The 18025-nt window shown below is 39.9% G+C and overlaps 1 protein-coding gene across 1 annotated transcript; it reads right to left on the bottom strand.

The window, feature by feature from the left end:
- Positions 1-1314: 1314 nt before the first annotated feature.
- Positions 1315-17678, bottom strand: SLC18B1 (solute carrier family 18 member B1). The gene is made up of 14 exons (XM_058020367.1): positions 17607-17678; positions 17093-17232; positions 15950-16045; positions 14187-14260; positions 13281-13428; positions 10347-10503; positions 8715-8851; positions 7133-7234; positions 6588-6679; positions 5481-5576; positions 4824-4898; positions 3032-3125; positions 2888-2934; positions 1315-2076 (listed from the first exon to the last, which is right to left on the bottom strand). Exons 1-14 carry the CDS (start codon positions 17641-17643, stop codon positions 2004-2006), a joined length of 1368 nt encoding a protein of 455 aa, XP_057876350.1. The 5' UTR covers positions 17644-17678; the 3' UTR covers positions 1315-2003.
- Positions 17679-18025: the final 347 nt, after the last annotated feature.

Below are 18025 nucleotides of genomic sequence, written 5' to 3'. Positions count from 1 at the left end.
ACTATTTGCAGAACTCTCAAGAACATTTCTCAGAGTTAGGGTTCCATCTAGTGGAAAAAATGAAGTTTGGGTCTTTACATGGCCAAAATACCAATAAAACACCAGGGTCAGAAGATGAAAATCACACTCATAAACTCCCAGGACTGATTATTTAACAAAGACTAGAGGTGTTGTAGTCAACTTATGAATTTCCAAATTCTTACATAGCACATTTTTATTTCCTTTTTATCAAGAACTTTGTAAGTTGTCATGCCCTAGGGCTGTTGACATGAGTATGCAATGCTTAAAGCTGATGGGAATTTCTGCTCAGGTCAGCTGCACTACAGATACAAATGTTGCCCATGAGAAGGAGGATTAGTTAGAGCACTGTCACATCACCTGTCATATCTAAAGTTGTGTGGAGTTGTGTGTATTTGCTGAAAAGGAAGTTGACCACCATTCCCAAGGCCCATGCTGAGTGAAACTGGACAGCTGACAACAGTGGAAGGGGTTCACCCAAGCAGTTAGGGACAGAATGGTGTCAATCTGAAATCTGCTCGCCAAGACCAGAGCTGGGTCATGGTAGAGTAACTCTGCACAAGTGAAAATACCAAAGTAGCCAAAGGATGTATTGAAAGTCACAAATCCAGGATCCTTGGGTTAATTAAATGGTTTCTCTGTCACAAAAAGGTTGCACTGCTCATGGAAAATAAAAAAAAATTAAAAAAGTTAAATATTAGAAAATATCTTGCATCCACCTCCAGTCCCCTCAGCTCCTTCTCACCTGGCTTATCATCAGCACTGGCATGGTCAGCATTTCCCAGTAAACTGAGGTGCACACTCCTGGTTTCAGTATAGTCTAATGTCTGATACGAAATGCAAAGGAAGCTATTAACAAGATGTTCCACGGGGAAGCCTGCCCTTTAGTACCCTGAAGTTTCACAGCTCATTTGGCTAACACAGCAGTTGTTCTTTCTAGGCCAAAAGAGCTCTGGCAGAGAAAGATGTATTTCTTATGTAAAATCCAGGAACTATTCACAGAAGAAACCGACTGGAAGTTGCTAGGACAGACCGCTTTTCTTATTTACGGTAAAAAAGTCATGACAGAGAAGCCCTTCTAGAAGCCAGTTATGGGCTCCATGACAAATTAAAAGACTTTTGCCACAACCAAGGTCAAGAAGTCTAGTGTGAGTTTGTCAGGAGTGTCCTTGTCTCAGTTCCCCTTGAATATCTTTAGCGGAACATCTGGAAGAGGTGCGGAAATGTTGAGTCACAGTAGCCCTAAAGTCCTTAGAGATTTGCTGTTGCAGAAGCAATAAATACAAATATTTTAGCTAGCATTTATTAGCAAAATAAATCTCACAATCACCAAGCTGAGACTTCATATACAATACAAACATGAATTTATCTTTTGTGTATGTATATAAATGTATACACCAGATGTCAAGTCTCCCCCAGGACTGAAGATCAGTTTTTGTTGTGTAGATATGGCAAATTTTCATTATTTTTGCATCTCATTTTCAGGCACTCGCAAGATAACACAAGTGCTGGTAGACAAGAAGTATCTTACACTCTTGCTGTCTAAGAAAATGTACAAAACTTAGGGGAAAAGTTGCTTTATTGAAAACAATATTGTGCTTGGTCCTTTATAATTTCAAATTCTGTTTTTACAAGATAAAGAATTTCCTTTAAAAAAGTACAGAAAATCATGGTAGCAAATACAGCACAAGAGTGGAAACCAGACATTTGAGAACACATTTTTTCACATACAGTGGTGCACTGTACATGGAACACAATTAAATAGGCTGACAGCTGAGTGTTACTCATCATTTAGCAGAACTTCCAAAAGAAAGGCAGTCAGTGTTTAGTGTTTCAAAACAGTAGTGCCTCTACAATTAAACCACAACTGGTTGTTCACTAAGGGATCATGTCCCAGCTCCAGAATAATGAAGCACAGTTAAGGCCAGTCACCTCAATACTAGGTTAAACCACAACAGCAAACAGAGAATTGAAAGTATGCCTGGCTATATTTCATTGCCCATTAGACGAGTCCTTTCTTCATTATCACCAGGAGGATTTTGCAGGCTGGAACTGGAACTGTTCGCATAACGAAAAGAAAAGAAGAGATAACACAGCTTTTATATTCTCTAGATACTTCTATGCGATATCAACATAATATGCAAGGAAGCACATAACATGCAAAGAACTACATGGATCACTGGTTTCCCTACTACTGCACAGAACCATGCACTGGTCATTCCATGATCATACAGTGGATCAGATTGAAAGGGACCTTTAAAGGTCAGCTAGGCCAGATACCCTGCCATGGGCAGCAACATCTTAAACTAGACCAGGTTGCTCAGAGCCATGTCCACCCTGGGCCTGAATGTTTCCATGGATAAGGCATCCACTACCTCTCTGGGCAATCTGGTCCAGTGATTCACTACCCTCATTGTAAATTTTTTTTCCTCATATCTAGTCTGAATCTACCTTCTTTTAGTTGTTGGTGAGGATACTAAACAGTACTGGTCCCAAGGCAGACCCCTGAGGGACACAACTCATCACTAGTCTGTATCTGGACATTGAGCCATTGACCACTGCTCTCTGCATGTGAGCATACAAACAATTCCAGCTCACAGACACTTTCCTGATGGAGGAACCATCAGAGGGTTTGCTCATTAATGCCATGGTCTTGCTGCTTGTATAGAATAGACATTGCCTGGTTTAGCTGTCCGTTTAGGTCAGTAGGGATTTGGAAACCATACAGACAAATTATTTAAGCAATGTTTTTATTGCTCATCTTATAATTCATTATTAGGTTGGTAGTGAGAAAAAAATGCAAGCACAGATTTCAAAGGTTTGTTTTATATGATTGCAAGCAAAATAAAGAATAAATATCTCAGCATACCTTTTCCTTGTTGCCTCAATGATATAAAATATTCCAGTTGCAAGACCCTTTGAGGAAACAGCCAGTTATAATTGTAGTAATTATAACAAACTTATACAATAGCTCATAACTGCAACAGATATTAAAAAGTGTGTAATTACTTACACTTAACAGTGGCCATCCTCCTTGGATGGCTGCAGCCCATTCGAAACCTAGTTCTTCATTTAGAAATCCTCCCAGAATTGGACCTACAAATGCCCTGCATCAAATCAAAATCAGGTATTGGCATCCCAAACATAAAGAGTAACATACCATATTCTCAGAGAACTGTTTTATTGGGGTTTGTGGCCTTCCTTCAAAGACTCTTACCTTTGACAACAAAGAGATTTTCTTCCACAGACCTAACTTTCCTAAAATGCACAATAAGTATGAATTTGTTGTTTGCCAAGGCCCCAGTAAATCTAATTACCTCCTCATCTGGAAACAGGATCCACATCCAGAAAGCTGAATGAAGTCTTTTTCAGTAGAGAGACCCAATTAAGGAACATGCTCTAAGAAAACATCTATGCTGATCAATTCTATCATAAGAGAAATTCAAAGTCACATGCCTCAAAACAAAAAGTTTCTAAACTTCAAGACAAAGGTGTGATAAATATAAGCAGGTGGGGAGGCACAATGTAACAGACATGCTCACTGAAAGGTTCAGCTGCGTTTAACTGCCCTGCACCTTTATGCCTGTCTAAAAATGCAGGTTATAAAGGTTATGCAGCTGCTGTCTCTTTAGAAAGGTCTTACATTATATGGTCTCTCATGACCGAAACTAGAGAGTGTGTAAAACTAGAGAGACTTCCTGGAAGCAAGTTACATTATAACACCAGGCTTGATAGCAGAATAAACCTGTGTCTGTACTAAACCCTATACCAAATAAACAGGACTGCTAGACAGCTAGATCTTGGGGGAAAATGGTGCAAATTTGTGCCACTGAAACATACCTGCAGCCACAGAGGATTACAAGGACAGATAAAAATAGCCTGCAAGTGACTACCCATAGGGTCATTCTGTCACTTCCGACTGAGTGACAGCTCTGAAGGGCCACTCAGCCAGTAGCATGTTTCACTTATTTCTGGGATGATGACCCTGACTATATAGAGTTACAGACACACTCTGCTAAGCTATACAAGCATAAAGAATTTCTGTGGCTTAAAAAGAAGATTCTACTTTAGGCTATCTCAGGAAAATGGAAAAAGGAAAACAGAATTAGTCAGGAGCAGACATCTAACTCACTCCACCTGGGTGGTCTTAGTTTTGTAAAAAATTAAAGTCCACATCTCTCTGTATTGAGCATTAGATATTTTAGTGAAAGGAAAAATGACCACAAAAAAGTGCAAGTAAACATCCACTTTAATCACTGCAGTTTTTTGATATGCAGAGCAACATGTTTCCAGAAAGACAAGTTCAGAGGATTGTCAAAACAAAAGTTTTACCTTTTTGGGGCTAAAAAGCTGTAACATGCCTACCATACACGGGTCATGCAAGAAACTTTTGAACCAAGATCAACACAGCGACAGCCAGGTTTCCATGTGGCAGTATGTAGGGGGATAGAATATAAGAAAATAAAGATAGTGTAGAAAGTAATCTTACCCCTAAGGAGTTGCAGCTGGGCCAATTAGCAAAGGTTAGGAACAGGCCTGACTTTAACAGGCCACAGCTGTAACCAATGAGAAGCAGAGTGCTATAAAAGAGTGGGGTGGCTGGTTGAGAAGGGAACTGGAGTCAGTTGGCTATTTTGAGAAGAAGAAAGAGTCAGTGCTTGGAGGAGCTGCCCACGAGAAACACCAAGAAGGTGTGAAACTTTTGTGATAAGGAGACAACAGTATGGAACCCCTGCAATAAGATGACAACAGCAGTAGTGTGGAACAGCTGAACTCTCATGGCTTACAAAAAAGGGTACACTTACCCAAGGGACCACATGGCATTGAAGAGCCCAGACACCAGTCCCAGAAGACTCAGACCTTCTTCAAATCCATTCTCACTGCAGAAAGACAGACCAGTTGGAATAGTACAATACATACCATCTCAGTTTGTAGACTGAGACACAAATAGACTCCCTATAGACTTTCCCCCTCCTTTTAATTTGCACACCACATAAATAGTCAACAAGCAGAAGTGTACAGTAGAATTTGTTTACTCAGTACTTTCTTCTTTACTGTCCCTCTGAAGGATTGGAGTGCCATTCTTCATCTGTTTTCTCCCAAGTTAAGATCACACCATCACACCAATTCCCCACGTTTCATATGGCAAGTGTGAAATTGTGACAGGTGGCTTTTTAGAAGCAAAGACTTGTTCCAAAAGGAACATTAGTATAAGAGTAAATCAAGGCCCTTCTAGGTCATTACTGAAGTATGCATTCACAAAGTTATATTGGGAGGATAATGACTGGGGTGCTCAGTCAGAAAAAACTAAGACAATAGAGTAGTGGAAACACTTAAGCGTTACTATCTGCCTTTGCCTCAAAAAAGGGGGGGAAAAGCCACACTTCATATTCACCCCTGAAAGACAGTTGCAGATTCCTAGTGTCAGTAACATGAAAGAAGTGTTGGACTGATTTACTTACTACGCACATTGCAGGATCTCTGGAAACACTGGGATAGCACTCATGCCAAGGGAAAAGCCAATCAAAACCAACACTAGCACAAACATCCACAGCTGACTGAAAGAGAGGCATTTACAAGAAGTTAGCTGCTGAAGAGTCTTTTCAGTAAGGACTCCATTTCACTGAAGGCTGTTGTATCAGCTCTCCCTGACTGATCAGTAAACTATGTGTCTTGAAGCCAATACTAATACTTGAAAAATCCAGTTCTATACTTTAGAAAAAAGACTTTGTAAAAGAATATGAAAAGTTTGTGCTCAAATTATATATTTTCTTATCAAATGCAGTTCATTTTATGACATGCATATAGGGAAGAGTTATACAGATGAGGTTAACTGAGCAATGCCTGTGTGCAAGCACCAGACTTGGTTTGTTGCAGAAGTGAAGGATTCTGAAAATTTTTGGTATTTAACAATTAGCAACCTAGGAGGAGTTCTATGCATTAACAAGCCTATTACTTTAACACAGCATCTAACCTAGAACAAAAGGATTCTGTAGTTGTTTTGTTAATGTAGCAGTGTTTTGCTGTGAATTAACTTGAGAAATATGACATTACAGCATTCAGGTACAACAAACATTGTCTTTGCTAATGAAAACAAAGCTAAAACCTGTCACTTTTCTCAGTAGGATATATACAGAGAGAAGTAAAATCAGTACTGCTGCACAGCTATGCAAAAAAACCCTATGGTTTAAAAACATTGATGTAACAGAAAAATCTGGAAAATAAGACAAAATGAGAACTTTGTTTTGCTGAACAGGAAATGCCACAAAACTGTGAGGGAAGGAAAATAAAAAGCAACATTCTTCCTACCATACACATTGAACAAAGAAACACTAAAAAGCAAAAGAAAAGGATCTATTTTATGAAGCTGTAGTATCTCCATTTTCAGATGATTTCACAGCTTCAGTCTCATGCTACAACATCAAAAAACAACCATGTTTCATGGTCAAAAGTGGAAGTTAAAAACCAAATCTGTTTCATGGTCAGAGCTGCTAATTACAGACCTATGGACATACATGACTATGGTTGAAAACATCACATAATGAGACAGGCTCAGGTAGAGGCAGTACCTTTCAATGTGCAGTACAGGAGCAGGTCCTAGCATGAAAAGGCACGCTGCTGTCATTAAGTCTCCAAATATCAGCAGCCACTTCCTGATGTGCTGTGTAAGAAAAGGAAAAGCTATGCAATTTTAAATTGGAAATTTGTCATGTACATCAAAAAACAACAAATTCTTGTTTCTTCACCCCAGATGCAATCACTGGCAGCAGTGGCTTAGTACAGAGATTTCAGGATACTGAGCAATGATCCTTCTTGGTTAGCAAAGTATTTTAGGTCTTAGTCTTCTTTAATATAAGAAACACCCTGTATCATTTTACGATGATATGTAAGTTCCTTCCAACCCAGGCCATTCTATGATTCTGTGTAATTCTCAGGTACAAAGGGCATTACTAGTTTGTGTCAGGAAAAAGCATCAGAAAACTGTCACTGTCCTTCAGGAATAGTATTCAAAGCGTAGGTTTCCTTGATCAATTAGCACTGGCTGTCAAAAAGGCAGTTTTAGGTGCACCACTGTGCTTTAGTCACGCTGCACACACGGCAGGGGAGGACTCACCGGCAGTTTGTCGCTTACGAGTCCAAGGAGGGGAGAAGACAGGGAGTACGAGAGTGCCAAACCAAGGAACACCAAGCCCACATAACCAGCTGGGAGCGTGAACTATGGCAAGGAAGATCAATAAAACAAAAACCAAGACAAACCATATATGCTACATTCACATTCATTAAGGACGATCTAAGAATTATATATAAAGTCAAAATACAGAAATGTGCAATTTAAGTATTTTACTGATACCCTGCAGAGGTTTTTCATGTATTTGAAATCATCCACAAAGCTTCAGTTTCGTTGCTTTCACCAATACTTTTTAAGCATGGTGGAGTGGTAGAGACACCTGACACAACTGTACTCATGTAAAGCCTAAATAATGTCAGGAGGAAACATTATGCTATGTCCCCTACACCAGCACACTGGATTCCAACATTACAATCTGACACACTTGAAAGAAGACACTTCAGATACTGCAATTTCAATGGATTTAGTCTCTGCCTATCAAATCTTGAGTTTTATTTGCATAAGAAAAAATAAGTACTGTATTCATCCATTGTTAATCAGCACATCTTATAAGTAAGCAGTGCCATAAAACTCAGTTCCAACTTTTCAACCAAAGGATGATTTTTATGGGAAAGAATAAGAGGTTTTTGCTGACACCGAGGCCCACGTTTTCATAATCCAGACACATATTTCTGCATTGAAACAAAATATGTAATGAATCAAAAGCACCTTAGTTTCTCAAATAAGTGCCTTAACTAAGAGTTAGAAGGTATTCCAAGATGTTTTATATGGTATAGACTCTATAAATATTCACTATTTCCTTGTCATATGCAAACACATGATAATAACTCTAATTTAGTGGTTAGAATACCTGCCAAGAGGGCCACAGCCCTTTCACAGCAAGTATCTGTGTGCACAGAGCAGAGGGAAAGCCGAAGAGCCATAGAAACACACAGAATCTACAGTGGGATAATTTCAAATCCCTCCTGGGAGATGGAAGATGTACATTCACATCTCCACTGACCAAAGAACTTAGCATCAAGTCCCCACCACCCTGAACAAGTACTCCAAGTACAGATTAGGCAGACAAAAAGTAGCACAGCCATCTGTGAAACATTACCCCTTGGAAAAACAATTCATAAATAAAGCACTCAAACACCATTGCTTAATTTTGTCTAGGAACAGAATCTTAAAGGAGTTCACATCAAGAGATTGCCAGTGGTTGCAGCAGCTTTCAAGAATTTGATTTCAGGAAGGAAGAAAAAATACCTTTTTTACGAAAGCAGTTTCTATGCCCTATTCAGAGACAGTACTTTGCAGTTGAAAGACATTTAAGTGGAGAAAGCCCATTTTAAAAGACCTTACACTTCTCATTCTCAGTTACCAAGACCCAGCAGGAAGAGATTGTGCAATAGATATTGACTTATCAGTACTGTGTAAATCAAGTTATTTGGAATTCATACAACTAACAGTTAACTAAAGCAGTGTTAATTGGATGAAGCTCAATTTTGTTTAGGATATTTACATTTAGAGCCAGTTACTCAATATTTATTAACTCAAGACTTCACAGCATGTTAGCAGGACTTACCTTCTTTAAGATAAATAGAGATATTGTGGGATCAAAAAAACCCAAGCATGCACTTAGAGAAAATATAGTGAGACAGAGTATTAGGACTTTTGGCAGAAGAATGAGCTTCCAAAATGACTCCTTCCTAGGAGTTGAATCTGTTTCAATAGAAGAGGGGGGGAAACTGCATTATTTTCAGTGGCATAAGCTCATGATTGATCTTCTTGTTTTAGAAAATAAATAGTATTTCCCCTTTTTTAGTCTTCTTACTGCTATTGCACAACAGATGAAAGTCAATAGTTGATTATTACGTGCTATACCATTTTTATAGTAAAAACTAAAATTCAATAGATGAAGAAGAAAAGCATACAATTTAGATTCCAGCACTGCAAATCCCCAACTTGAAAAGAACTAGAGCATGTATTACTCCAATTATGTGAAAAAAGTATTTGCTTCTCTGCTAGCAGTTATACAATGAGACCTTCATGGATATGTCTCAGCTTGATACTTGAACACATATATGAACAATTCATATCTAATAAAAGAAACATACTTTGAGAGTAAGATTGCTATCTATCAGTTGAGATCTATCCAAGTTTTTAAACAACTAATTGAACTCCAACATGTTCAATTTGTAGTCCAGGAAACTTTTTACAGATGTCATGGTTATGTGGGAATTTTAAGTCAGGCCCTATTCCTGATGGTGTTTCTCCTATAATACCTGAATGTGGTCTCAAAGTATACAAAGAACTGAAAGTTCAAGCATTAGCATCCATCAGCTCAGAGCTAACATTTATGTAACATACTTCCAAACTGGCAGTGATATCATGACAATTTCAGAGCTTGGGGAGGTCAGGGGGGAAAATCAGCAGTAGCAACACATGGTTAATCATTTTAAGTTTCTTCTAAAAGCCAATATACTTGATGTTATTTTCCATGGTTTTCGTATTAAAGGATAAAAAAAATCAAAACTAAAGAAGCATTTCAAAGTTACTAGCATTTTTTTCTCTAGAAAAGAATGACAGAATTGTAACCTTACAATTATAGTCTTGCATGAGGACTTATCTTGAAGCTAGTTTTCTGTCCAAACAGGATCATCTAAAATTTAATAAATTTATATGACCTCCAGCACTTCATTAAACCCCTCCTTTATTAACTTTAACATTCTTTCATGTTTATCAGATCCTGCACAAATAAATCCAGATCCAGTACAAATAAACATTTTTTTTCTCCCTATAATTAGTTTTCCTCTCCACTGTTAACTCCTCAAACATGTTGAGTTTTCCTGTTTTAGGCAAAATCTGTCTCCAGCTTTTCTTCAGCTAGCTGCAATGACAAACCTAGAGGAAGCAGACACAGCTGATCCTTTACAAGCCCTAAATCTAAGACAAAAGAAAACAAAAATATATCAGTTCACTTCCACACAAAGTTCCTACTGTTTGCAGAAATTAGCATGAGAATTTGTGTTAATTCCAGGCCATCTCATGAATTTAGGTTATCATTAAACATGAGCCTTATCAAGATGATAAGCTAATTCAAGTGGAGTTTTGCCCTCTGACTTGGATCAGACTCCAGAAGCCGACACTTTTTTAAAGACACCTAAGTACATGAGAAGTTAAGGTGAGTGAAGGAAGCAGGCAGAAGGATGCTTACCGTATCTTGGCAATATGCACATATTCACAGGCACCAGAGCCAGCACTATGCATCCCAGCGCAATGAAAGGGACCTCGTAACCAAATGATTGATACAAAAAGCCACCCAAAGGTGGGCCCAGCACCAGTCCAAGTCCTGAAAAAATCTCAAGGCTGCCCTAAAGCATGAAAAAGCAAGCAGAAATGAAGTCAGTATGTTGAGAAAATACAATGCAACAATACAAAGCAAGCCATGTGTCTGAGGAGCAGTACAACATATCCAGGGTAGTGAAAAACAAGACAATGCATTGCCAGAACAAGAGCTACTAGTGATGTTTACAGGGTGGGATAGCAAAAGGAATTCCAGTTATGTACCTGACAGCCATGACCTCTTTTGCTTCTCTACAGAGAACCTGTACTGGTTCCTGTACAGCATTCACAACTCTGCTGTCACCTAACAGATATCAGTCTTGATGTAAGGCAAATGCTCCAGGTAGCAGAAAGCATTCACAGGACACCTCAGGCTGAAGGGATCACCTCTCCCACCTGCCATTACACTCCAGCCTGAGGGAAAGGATCTAAACACACCTACTCAGATGGGTCATTATCTCATGGCATGAAGTATATGTGCAAAGTTAAAGCTTTCTCTCCATAAACAACTGTTTGGACTCACTCCCTAGGGATAGGAAAAAATAATGAAACTGCAATGGGGACAACTCAGATTGTTTTGGATATAATTTATTAATCTGGTATGTTTAATAAGATGCTAATTTGTAAAAGGACAGTAATACAGATACATCATGTGCTACAGTGTCATAGTCACCACTGTCAACAATTGATTAATCAATGCTTAGATCACCAGGAAGAGCTGGTGGTAATAACTGCTTACAGATAAAAGTTTTGGTAACTTCCAGAACCCAGAAAGACAACTCCAGGGAAAAATTCTCATCTTTAGTTTTACTGATACAAGTCAGAGTAGTCAAATGTCCTGAAAACAGTCAGAGTCAGCAAAAGCCAAGTTCTTTATCCTAGATTAGTCTAGTCTAGTCTTTTTACTTTCCTAGCAAAGAAAATAACTAGGTATGGCCATTAACATCACTGTATCCAGATGATGCTTTCACTTTTGTTGCTTACCAGCCATAAAAAACACTTGATTTGTGAGACTTTGGTTCAAATAATTTACATGATTTGGGGCTGTACATCATTTAGCCCTTCTAAGTTAAAGAAATGGGGAGGGCATGGGGGGGAAGCTGAGACATTGCAGTAGGACAGATCAGAGGATAAGATAAACCTGATACTGTAAGAGAAGTGAGATTCCTTATGTTCTGAAGTCCACACCTCCTCCCTCCACAGAGGGATCAAATTGACAAATGCTCAACTTCCCACTCCAACAAGGCTAGTGGGCCTATACTTAAAAACTTCCCCATACACCCTTTAGGGTACCCAATAAGTAAAAGGAAGGCTGAAAACTTGTACCAAAATGGGAAGGAGGTGAAAACTGATTTTCACAATCTAGCACTATCAAGAAAGACAACAGAGAGCAAGGCTAAAAAAGCCTCATCCCCTCCTTCAGGCCTCAATTTTACCCTAGGATGCACCTTGCTTAAACAATCAGCTCTTTCTTCTGCATCCTGCCTCAGAGCTCACAGTAACAAGAGCTCTCCATCATGCCCATTTAAGGACACTAAATCTACATGAATAAATATGAAGAGGTTTTATTCTCAAGCAGAACAAGACACTGGAGTTCACAATATGGTGAAGACAAACATTTAGAAGTCATCTGTCTTTTTATAGCACCCTTTCTAGATTTTAAACAAAAGTAGGTACCAAGCCACAGCTGAGTAGCATTTTTGATTTTGGTCTTGAAATGACCTTCACCACCACATATCATTTTCAGCTGCGCATTATGGTTACTATGCTCTCATAACAGAATTTCTTTTCTTTTTAATTCTGATTATAAAATGGGTAACTAAGTCCCTTTAAGTCAACATTACTTTACTTGCCTTTTTAAATTATGTTTTAAAATTTGCAAACAGGAAACCTTAACCTTATTGACTGAATAAATCTAAAACATGATTAAAATATATAAATTGCTCCAATGAAAAGGTCAGCTAATCACTGCTGATACAACTTAGTAGGTTTCTTTTGAATTACAGACATATTCTTATAGATATATATTTATAGAAGTAATTAAATAGCTTAACAAAAATATTATTAAAAGCAGAAACTTTTCTAATTTTATTTAATATTCTTAAATAATTTCTCAACATTTGCTCACTCATTAATATTTAACCCAGGTATTTCTGACAGAATATTTTTGAACTGAAAACCAGAATGTATTGAAGAATAGACACAGAAAACAGTATTTATTAAACACAAAACTTTTCTTTAACACTTTAAAAACCCCAACTGAAAAAGGGTAATATATCTGTTTGAAATGAATTGTTGATGATCAGAAATACTGCCCTCCGGTTTCAAGAAATTCTAGCTCTTGTCTTTTCATACATAACTTTTATCAACAGATTAGAAAAATTAAACCAAAATTGTTTCAGTTTTGCATCAGTCATTTAAATCAACACCATTTGAATTAATTTGTCATTTTTAATCAATTCACGTGGATCCTTACTATCCAGGTAGAAGCAGTCACTAAAAGTCGTACTAGTATTTTATTAGTATTTTGTCTTGATTTTCACTGAAGAGATAACTACTGCCACTAATGGTCAGCTGTCTTCAAAGCACAAGTAACTAATATATACTGCTTAATTTATATCTAACCAGAGTTATGCTAAGGTCTGAACTTATTATAGGATTGATTCTAGATTACAAACAAAACATTACATGATGATTTCAAATAAGACTGCATACAAGACAACAAATTTTCTCCTGATTTTAGGCTGCCCACTGGCAATTTGTCTTATTGCTGGAACTCAGCTCTAACACTAGTTTCTGAACTTACCAGGACAGTAGCTATATTAGTGGGAAATGCCTTTGCAAGGATTGAGAATGATGCTGTAATTGCTGCTGCAAAGCTTATTGCATCCATTGCTCTTACTAAAAAGCAGAAACCGATGAACACTGGTCCACTTGGCACCTTGTCAAGTATTCTGGAAAAGAAAAATCCCAACAATATATTGGATCTCTCTCAAGATGGAAGAAGCCATCTACTAAAGGCCCTAGAGCATCATTTCTTGCTCATTAAAAGACACAGTTACAAGACACTCAATGCTTTCTATTATCACTTATCTTTGAACCACATCAGTGAAATTATTCAAACTCTACCAAACTATTTCTGGCAGCTTTCTCCTTTTCCCCTTTACTTGGCAGTGAATAGAGCATGAAAACTGTAACCTGTGAAAAACTCAAATGCCACCTTTGTTGCATTCCATGGTTTTTCCAAGCACCTGTGCAAGAAGTCTGATGCAATGTGTTAGAATTAACTAATAAGAGATTCCTTAATTGATAATAAAACATTTATTTTGCTAAAATTAGTGACTTAGCATCTCCACCTGGCAGGCAAAGCTTCCCGTTTAAGCCCAATATTTTTAAGGAAATAATAATTAAAACATTATGCAGAAATAGTTTTCTTGTTGCTGCACCTTTGACAGGCTTCTCACCGTCTACGAACTACTACTTAAATAGACAGAACCTAGCTCCTCTAATTTCAAAGTAGTAAACAGACTCTGAAACCTAGTGAAAGGGAGAATTGTTCATTCTGGTTTACAAGAGGTAATAAAAATTAAAGATGCAAGAAGTTAGATGACCTAAGATGCCCAAGAGTTTCTAATTTTGTGTCCATCTTTTCATATGGATGAAAATAATCAGAAGATAAATGCAACAAAACCAAGCAACAGAAATTACTTACCCAAACAGAATGGTAACACATCCTGAAACAAACATCCCTGACACAAACATGAATTTTGCTCCAATTTGTGAAAGCTGTAAATTAAATATCATTTTTACATGTTAGTATTTCAAGGAAAGATCAAAAATTTCCCATATAAGTTACTGTTAAGAAATCAAAAAATTATGGGAACTTTATAGCCCCTGTAACTAAAAGATTGGGAAACACTGCTTCTGCTGGTGTGCCTTCATTCGATAATGAACCTAAAAATACTCTGAACAGTTAAGTGACTTAACCCAGTTTTAGAAAGGTAAGACAATGCTGTAGTTAACTATTTCACAGCCGCATGCTGCAGCTTCTGCAGAGCAGCAGGTTACAGCAGCATTCCTCATTATAAACAAACAGAAAGTTTGTTTCCAAACCTCCCCTGCAGCACTATCACTGACTGAGGCAAGGCCAGCAATACCCATCACTTATCTGGCTAGTGAGAGTCAATGCAAGCTGATTTTTAAGCAAATTTAAGACAGCCCTTAACAGCACAAAGCTTGGGCATGGGAAGTATGGTACTTTCAGGCCTCCCCATTAATTACCAGGGAAGGACCCCACCTTTCTTCATTTCAGACTCTCTCACCAGAGTGAAGGGTGACAGGAGGCATCCATAAAGGAAACTCAATCCTGCAACAAAGTACAGCTGAGCTTCTAATTCCACACTGCAACTTCCCCTAAGGACAGTAGGTGTTTCAGGCCCTTCTTTTGTTCAGGCCTGAACAAAGTCCCTGCCTTTCAGCCATTATTACTAAAGCCCATACTTAGCTGAGTCTCACCCAAACCCTGAGGATCTCTGATTGCTGCACTGTCCAGGTCTGTTGATGCTCACTTCAGCTGTCTGCAGTGAGGACAGCACATTCACTCTCTCCCCTGTAAAGTACCTGGTGAGGCTTGTGCCATAGCTGAATAGCACTACAGGCACCAAGACTTGGACTTAAGTAATGGCACTTATGTGACACTTTATGAGCCACCTCAGCACCAGACAAAGGCACTCACCACAGGGTCAACAAAGAGGCTTCCCAGTCAAAGACAGAGAGGATGATGAACTGCTGCTCTGCAGCAGCCCCAGCTTAGGGAGTGATCCTGAGCAGCCCGAGCAAACACTGCGTAGACAGCAGTGCTGCAGCACATAAACAAACATTTATATAACTTATTTGTGATTTCTTCAACATGAGAAAAATCCTGAATCTGCGGGAAAGCTCAAGTTACAAGAACTGGAAACATTTCTCTCATATTAATACAGAATGAAGTTTAAACTGAGTTAAGCAGCGGAAAATCATAACAGGAGCAAAATGTTAAAAAAAAAAAAAAGACAACATACCAGAAAAGAAGAAGAGGTGCAGCTAACTAAAGAAAGAAACAAAACAAAAACAAAATACCTTTAATGTCGCCAAAGGCAAACCAAATATATAAGTGCCACAAATAAAATGGGGGGGTAGGAGAAAGGAGGTCATAGGAAGCAGAATTGATCCGATTACTCTAAAGCAAACAGAAAAGTTAACTAGAGAAACAAAACAGTTACATGTCTGTTGCCCGATGCTACTCTCAGGAACGACAGAAAAGTACTGACAAGACTTAGATCACACTCAGACTGACTGGTCAGACTCCAGTTACTGCAGACAGAAAATTGCAGTAGCACTACTGAAAAGACGTCTCTTTTCTCAGCCTTGCAGAACTGCCTTCATGTACCAACCTGTGTCACCACAGAAAAAAGTTACAGCTCCAATTATACTTACATAATTTCCCAATATTAAAGAAGTCAAGAAATTGACCAAAGCAAAACATCCAAAAATCAGGCCAACAACTGTATTACTGGCACCTTTTTTTTCTGCCTGCAAAAAAGATCACAACCGTGTACAGACTCAGTCAAATTCTTGAGGTGAACAACATTCATGCCTTGCATATTTAAATCTATTTAATTGTCTATTAATGCAGTTAGAAAGCAATTTCTTTTCTCAAAGGCAGTAGGGGCTCATAAGGTAACAACACAATTAAAAGACATGTTGCACTTCTAATATGTCATCAAGGGAAAAGCAAGGTTAATTTGTCAGTGAATGAACAGGCAGTCAGACTATATAAAGGTGGCTTCAATTGGTGTGCAAGGGCACTAGCTACAGAACTTTGATCCCTTGCACAGTGAGAGGGCAGTAAATGGAGAGATCTGTTATCTTCACTGTGACATGCCACCCCATAACAAGCACCAGACAATTTTTTACTTATTTAGCTGGCCAAATACACTCACTTGGGCACCAGCAGTACACAGGCATACTTAGAGAAAAATAATATTTCTTTGTAAATACTTGAGACAAAAAGAATATTTCTTTATAAATACTTGGTAACAATTTGGTCATTAGAGAAATGGACTTCTGCTGCAAAGGCACCATGACCATCTTTTTCTTTGTTGTATTCATTCAACATAAGCAGAGATTTTATTTTTTCCCCCTTCCTAGGTCAGGAAGTTAGCACAGTTAATGATGGCCCAGAATGAGTTAACAGAGGAAGCTATAAATAAAAAGTCATTGAGAAGCTAGGACACAGAAACACAAGTCAGGACATTGGCAGAGTTTAATCTCAGTTCTACAAAACTTCTATGCAACACTGAGCAAAAAATTATTTCACTTCTCCAAGAATCCACTTTGACTTCTATCGCATCTCATTAGTTTGCTGTCTCCTCTGCAGTCATAGCGAAGATTAATCCATGGACAAGATCCAGGTCACCATTTTATGCACTGCATCTTGCTATCACTGACTTCCCACAACTCAAAAGTCTTAACTCAGAGCTCATGGCCAGCCATAAATGTTCCATGGAGGTCAAGATATTTCTAAAAGTTTCAACATGCAAAAAAGTAATGTAGAGAGTAGCTAAGTTGTGTGTTTACCTCTGAAGGGAAAAAGGGTCCCAGGATTGAGTAGCACATCATTGAACTGAAATTTATAGAAGCTGCTGCAACTAGTGTGTAAAGCTGTTCTCTGGTAAGCCGTCTCGATTCCTCACCAACTGCTTCTGACAGGCCATCATCTAAAAATACCAAATAAAAATTATAACAAATTATTATAAGTGACAGAGAGGAACCATTTACGAAGCAGGTTGGAAAATTAAAACCCACACTAAACTTGTACCCTCCCGGCTCTCAGATCGGAGTCGAGCCGTGCTGCCTTTTACCCCGCGCAGAGCGCAGACCTGGCCGCGGTGCGGGTGCCGGCAGCCGCCCCTCAGCCCGGCCCGGAGGCGCTGGGCTGCGGCCGGAGCTCCCGCCGCGCTCCCGGCCCGGCCCCGCCGAGAGACCCGGCCCGCTCCCCGCTCGGCCCGGCCCGGCCCGGCCCGGCCGCAGCCCGCGGGGGAGCCGCTACCCCGGCCCGAGCGGAGGAACACGGGGAGCCCCCGCCTCGCACCTGGGGGCTGCTCGCCGCCCGCCGCCCGGCTGCCCATGGGGCCGCAGCGGCGCCTCCGCCGCACGTGTGGCAGCGCCCGCGGGCTCCGCGAGCACCGGGGCCAGCGCCAGCCCGGCCGCCGGCACTGAGCATGCCCGGCCCGAGGAGCGGCCGCGCCCGGAGCCGCCGCCGGGACTGCCCGTACGGGCCGGGAGAGCGCCGCGCTCGCCGCGGTGCCATGGCAACCTGCCGGCCGCGGCGTGCGCCGCACACCTGGGCCGGGACACGCTCACCCGGCCCGGGGCATGCACACCTGGCCCACGGCAAGCACACCTGGCCCGGGGCATGCACACCTGGCCCGGGGCATGCACACCTGGCCCGCGACATGCACACCCGACCCGCGGCATGCACACCCGGCCCGGGGCATGCACACCCGAACC

Source organism: Melospiza georgiana, chromosome 3 (assembly GCF_028018845.1).
Source record: "Melospiza georgiana isolate bMelGeo1 chromosome 3, bMelGeo1.pri, whole genome shotgun sequence".
NCBI lineage: Eukaryota > Metazoa > Chordata > Aves > Passeriformes > Passerellidae > Melospiza > Melospiza georgiana.
This window is presented reverse-complemented; position numbering and strand designations above follow the sequence as displayed.

What these genes read in the sequence shown, in the direction of transcription:
- SLC18B1 (XM_058020367.1), bottom strand. Translation starts at nt 17,643, where the DNA reads ATGGGCAGCCGGGCGGCGGGCGGCGAGCAGCCCCCAG. An exon ending in TGTGTTACCATTCTGTTTGG is followed by an intron (nt 13,429 to 14,186) that starts GTAAGTAATTTC and finishes TTTCTTTTCCAG; the next exon opens with AATACTTGACAAGGTGCCAA. An exon ending in ATTGAGGCAACAAGGAAAAG is followed by an intron (nt 2,077 to 2,887) that starts GTATGCTGAGAT and finishes TTATGCGAACAG; the next exon opens with TTCCAGTTCCAGCCTGCAAA.